This window comes from Sorex araneus, chromosome X, assembly GCF_027595985.1.
Source record: "Sorex araneus isolate mSorAra2 chromosome X, mSorAra2.pri, whole genome shotgun sequence".
NCBI classification, from domain to species: domain Eukaryota; kingdom Metazoa; phylum Chordata; class Mammalia; order Eulipotyphla; family Soricidae; genus Sorex; species Sorex araneus.
The window spans coordinates 140,400,074-140,405,465 of NC_073313.1; the positions used below are offsets into that span (position 1 = coordinate 140,400,074).

Consider the following 5,392-nt stretch of genomic DNA (forward strand, 5'->3'; position numbering starts at 1 on the left):
AGTACCACCCTGTCACATGACAGAGTTCCAGTCACCAGGTTGCCGCAGTGTGTGCCGGGCCTTTAAGCGAGGGCCCCCCACCCTATTGGTCAGGGCGCAAAGCACAGAGGGTCAGTGGGGGAGGTTTCTGGCCAATGCGAAGGGAGCAGCCGCGGGGGCTCATGACATCACAATCCTGTGCAGAGTGTCCCTGCCATTGACTGAGGCTGCTGGGCGTCATCATAGGCAGCCAGCTGTCTGTGGCCCGGGGCACTCACGACTGCTTCCAGGAAGGACTCGGCGCGTCCTCTCCCCACAGTCAGACCCGGAGCATGAGTTCCCCGGAAGATGAGGACCAAGCTGAGGTGACACTGCGTGGAGGGAACGTGGGCCCCAGGGCTGAGGAGACGCTCAGGTTTTTGAGAACAGGCCCCAGAGCCCCAGGCGCACCCGGCCTAGGCCTGGGCCGCACGGTGCCCCCCAGAGGCCGCACTGAGCGGGGCTTCCAGGGCCCCGGGGCTCCCGGCTGCGGGTCCCAACTGATGTCCGTGGGGGAGGCGGTGCTGTGTGACCCGGAAGGCCTTCTCGGCACCTCTGGCCTCCGTGGCGATGCCGGCAGGCACGAGGAGCGGCCTGACCTGATGGCCCTCATGCCCGTGTTCCCCGAGGAGGCCGAGGCGGCCCGGGAGCCGCTGGTGCTCTACCAGGGGCCACGGGATGTCCGCAGAAACCCATCCCCAGTGAGCTGCTGGGATGAGAACTCCGCCCGTTGGCAGGGGCTCAATTCAGTGGTCTGCGCTAGGCCCCCGTTCCCTCCCGATCTCATAGAAGTGCATCCGCCTGCTGCCAACTCTCGCAGCCTCAGTGGGCCCCAGGGAGGCCGAGACGGGAGGCTGGCCAGGAGAGGCACCAGGAGCCGCTTGCACGTGCCTAAGGCCCTTCTGCAGCGGGCCCCTTCTGCGGAAGGCCTGGCCAAAGTGGATTCTGACCTGGACTCGCCAGATGACTTCAGTGAGGTCCAGAGGGCGAGGGAAGGGAGAGGGGCCGCCAAGGCAGGGGCCTCCAGGGAAAGGGGCCCAAGCAGCACCCTGAATCCGGAGAGTTCTAGAGATACGCCCAGACGCACCAAGTTCCCTGGTCGGGAGAACTTGTTTTACATGCGAGGATCCATGCCTCCCTCCCCCCCGCCCCCCCCCCCCCCCCCCCCGCGAAGAGTCCCCATAGCTGTGGAGAGGCAGGCTGCAGGAGGTCGGGAAGCCTCTCCTGGCAAGAAGTGGCTTAATGTGGTTGTACCGAAGGGACGGGGCAAGCCCAGCTATCCTGCAGTGCCCCTAGATAGCAGCCTGCCCCTAGGCACTTCTAGGAGTGCGATCCAAGAGAAGAAATCCCTTGGGGGTCCCTCCAAATCGGCCCTGGGGAGATCCGGTCCTTCCTGGGCACAGAGAATGTCAACAGCCACTCCAGACCCCACCACATTCCCACCAATTCCTGGTGATAAACTTGAGAGCTCTGAGTGGTATTCCTTTCTGCCTCTGCCAAGCAAGCAACCCAAGCACACTGGTGTCAGTGTCAGGGAAATGTGGCCAAGAAGCCAAGGGAGTGTGAGCAGGTGGCCGGAGATGATGACACAAATAGAGATCCATTTCCCAAGGGCCAGGTGGGTAGGGATCCTCCTCCTCCCTCCACACCCTTCCCTTCCCTCACACCTCTCTACCTTGATCCCTCTGTCCCATCCTCAGGACAGAGGATGTAATGGAAGTAGGTGGTGCCCATGATCACTAGGATGCCAAATACAACACATTTGGGTAGGAAGAAACATAAAGATAGTATCCTGCATGCCAATGTTCTCCAATCTGCCAGCTTTCTTGCCTACCCCCTGAATAGGGAGTACTTGTAGGTCATTTACCTCAGGGCATCTCTTAAACATTTGGCCACCAAATCTTTGGTGTTTACACTCATAGGCTTCCTTCCAGTTCTTACCTGCTGGCACTTTCCGGAGTCTGCCTCTTATGGGACCTGGATATTCTCCTTATCCTTCTGTTTTCCTTCATTCAACCCTGCCTTCTGGCCTATCTTAGGGGTCGATTGAGGGAGAAAGTGCTAGTGAAGATAACTTCACTCTCTTCTTTCCTGCCTAATTGGGGTCCCTGAAAATGCACCCCTCGTTCTAGACCGTGAGAAATTCTTGTTCTAGATCCAAGGAACCTGGCCAAATGTACCTGGCCAGAGAACACAGCATGCAGATGTCAGTAGTAGCCTAAGCCCCAGAGCCCAAGAAGCTCCAAGAAATTCTCAACTCATGGTACTGAGCCAAGGAGACATCATGGTCAGAGAATCTGCTCACTCAGGTGAGTTTGTGGGTTAGCAGTGAAAGACAGGCATGAGAGAGGGAGATTCGATCCTGTGCTTGTGGGGGTCTCAGCCTTGCTTCCCTTGGAATTGAGGTACTGAGAGGACAGTGTGCAGCCACCCCATGCTTTCCCTGGGCTGTCTGGCAGGGCTCTATTGCAGCAGTGCCGTTAATTGCAGCTGGGATGTGGACTTCCAGAGAAACCGATCCTTTCCTGTAAAGTTAAGGAAATATATAACAATGAATATATTTATTAGAAATAGATATATGTTCAGCCAACCTGCTTACGTCAGTGACGGACGTGACTGAAGCTGTGTGAGTGTCTAAACTTACATGTGAGTATCTAACCCAAGCTACAATCACTGGGAACTGCAGTTGTAGGGGGTCTCTCCATGGGACATCCTGGAGCTCCCCCAAATTACCAGCAGAGGGAGATCCTGCCTCACGTTACAGTCCTGGTGACACTTCCCATCCTAATCTGAGTCTTGGAAACTGGAGTGTGTTTCTCTTTTTAGGGTACCAGGAACAACATGAATATTCCTTTATACCAGAACTTCTGCGCCTACCTCCTGGAAGAATGGGCTGTCCACGGGTAATGCTTCCTCTGACTCCTAGAAACACAGACCAAGAGCAAATAACGGACTGAGACAGGGTTAATATGTCCCCCATTGGGGCCGGAGTGATAGCACAGCGGGTAGGGCGTTTGCCTTGCACGCGGCTGACCTGGGTTCAATCCCCGGCATCCCATATGGTCCCCCAAGCACTTCCAGGAGTAATTCCTGAGTGCAAAGCCAGGAGTAACCCCTGAGCATAGCTGGGTGTGACCCAAAAAGCAAAATAATAATAATAATAATAATAATAATAATAATAATAATAATATGTCCCCCATTCCACACCCTCCTTCTCCTATATAGGCCTCCTCCTCCACTAAGGACTTCGCACAACTCTATGCACTGGGCTTTGTGATGCAAGGTCCAGGGAGGGGGGAAGAGGAAGTGGGCAGGCAAAGGGGAAAAGAGGTACTAATCTTTTCTTTTTCTCCCCTCTCTGCTGGACTAGTGTATTGTGCTGCAGACTGAAGTAGCAAGCCTCAAGAAGAGACTTGGTATGAGGACCTGCTGGCTGGGCCAGGGGTAGGGAAGAATGCTGAGTCTTAGCACGCAGTATGAGGGAAGGAGGGTACTGGGAAGGTACAGATGCACACACCCTCAAGGAAACAAGGTACCTTGGAGAGGAGAACCCAGCAGACCTTTCTCTGCATTGACAGCTAATTGTGTGTATACGGAGGTCAAGTTTTACCTAGCTTTGCCAATGAAAATGAGCCCTAGAGATCTCATTCTCTTTGTATGTTTGGAGAGTTCTCACCTATCTTCTTGCCTTCAACACCTCCATAGTATGGCTTTTACTCTGTGTGTGCGTTTGTGTGTGTCTTTGTAGGTGAATTCCTTTCACAAGTTCAGAATGGTTGTTATGCCCCAGAGCTTGAGAACCTCAGTATTTTTGTTACTGTTTAGAAAACATTTGCACATTGAATGGATGTGATGGGTGAGTGTGTCAGTCCCAGGGCTTCCTAAATATGGGTGGAGGGGGGTCCAAGTTTCAGGGGTAGGCAGTGGCTCTGAGGGACAAGGGACACAGAAGAATTTCATATCTCTCCCTGTGTCGAGTCGAGTGCCTGCTAATGCTGCTCTCTGTTTCAGCCATCATGGAGTCCCTGGTTGAAAAATTACGGGAATTTTGTAGTGAGTGTTACACACACCATGCCCCTTCCCTTTCCACAAACCTGGCTGTTAAAAGGCTGGCCCTGGTGGAGGGATGGGTGTTTGATCATTGTGAGATTGTAACCCAAACATGAAAGCTTGTAACTGCCTCACGGTGATTCGATAACTTTTTTTTTTTTAAAAAAAGGCTGGCCCTGACTTAAGGCACTAACTTGACTATACTGTTTCCTAGATTAAATGACCATCTTCCTACTGAAGAAGAAGCCTTACGTTTGGAGCCCAGGAACTACAGACAAGCTGACCACCTTCATTTCTGCCCGAGTCTGCTCCTTGTTCATTGAACCCTCTTACAACCCTGGTTTAATGACAGTTCGTATTAAAGTGCTTCTCATGTTCTGTGGTCTGCCCACTCTCTGATTCAGGATGGGGATCTGCTCCCTTTCAGGCTCTTCCAGGTCAGCACCTCTGGAATTCTGTGGTTGGCCTGTTCCCTGTGGGCACTCAGGGCCTGCCCTTTGCAGAAACTCTGAAATCAGTACCCCCATCTCATGCCTGGGTCTGGCCTCTGTGTTGGCTCTGTCTGGCCCTCGGGAGCATCTCCACCTTCCCCCTGCAGGTCTGCTACATGTTCTTGCCTAATTGCCTCCTCATTGGGAATGTCACACTTTCCCTTCCCCATCACCGTTCTCTCCACCTGTCATTTGGAACTCAGGACCCCTTTCCAGACTCCTGTTCTTGAAGTCCTTCACAGGAGCCACTGTTCTGTTTCTCCCACCATGCCCAGCTTTTGTGCCTCTCTTGCACCTGTGCTTTAACAGGTAGTAAAACAGATCAATTGAACTCAGCCCCTCACTTCGAAGTCCACCAGATCCCATCCCACATCCTTTCCTATCCATGGAGTCTTTATCTTCCTCACCCAGGGTTGGTAGGTCACACTCCTACATTTTAATACCTACCTTTGATACTTTGTGGCAAATCCTGTGGATTTTCCCTCTTTGCTTACAGTAGAGGGATGGAAACAGATGTCAGGGCCCAGTGGCAAGGTGCATTGAAAGGAAAAGGGGGCTCTCCACCGAGATGCGACCCGGGTGGCCACATGTTTGTGCGGCCGCTCTGCTGCTGATCGACCACAACCTGGAGGCCAGCTAGACTACTTTTGGTACCAGCAGCTTCTTGCAGCAATGTCTCTAGACTGTGAACTAAGTCATAGCCCCATGTTGCCCCAGGAAGGGAATGATGCAATTTCTAACATAAATCTCCCTCGACTTAGTTACTAAAATACTAAAATCCAGAACTCCCAAACCAAAGACTTCATATCTCTTCATTGTCAGCAATGGAAAAC

At 52.9% G+C, this 5,392-nt stretch overlaps 1 protein-coding gene across 1 annotated transcript; it reads left to right on the forward strand.

The window, feature by feature from the left end:
- Positions 1-201: 201 nt before the first annotated feature.
- LOC129400075 (uncharacterized protein CXorf49 homolog) lies at positions 202-4,439 on the forward strand. Its single transcript, XM_055122988.1, has 6 exons — positions 202-344; positions 2,174-2,327; positions 2,845-2,921; positions 3,389-3,434; positions 4,030-4,071; positions 4,283-4,439. The coding sequence occupies exons 1-6, from the start codon at positions 312-314 to the stop codon at positions 4,285-4,287; spliced, it is 357 nt and encodes a 118-aa protein (XP_054978963.1). The 5' UTR covers positions 202-311; the 3' UTR covers positions 4,288-4,439.
- The last annotated feature ends 953 nt before the right edge of the window (positions 4,440-5,392 follow it).

Excerpts from the sequence above, each read along its gene's own strand:
- LOC129400075 (XM_055122988.1), top strand. The coding sequence starts at position 312 with ATGAGTTCCCCGGAAGATGAGGACCAAGCTGAG. Across the intron at positions 345-2,173 it reads AAGATGAGGACCAAGCTGAG|ATCCAAGGAACCTGGCCAAA; the intron begins GTGACACTGCGT and ends TTCTTGTTCTAG. Across the intron at positions 2,922-3,388 it reads GAAGAATGGGCTGTCCACGG|TGTATTGTGCTGCAGACTGA; the intron begins GTAATGCTTCCT and ends CTGCTGGACTAG.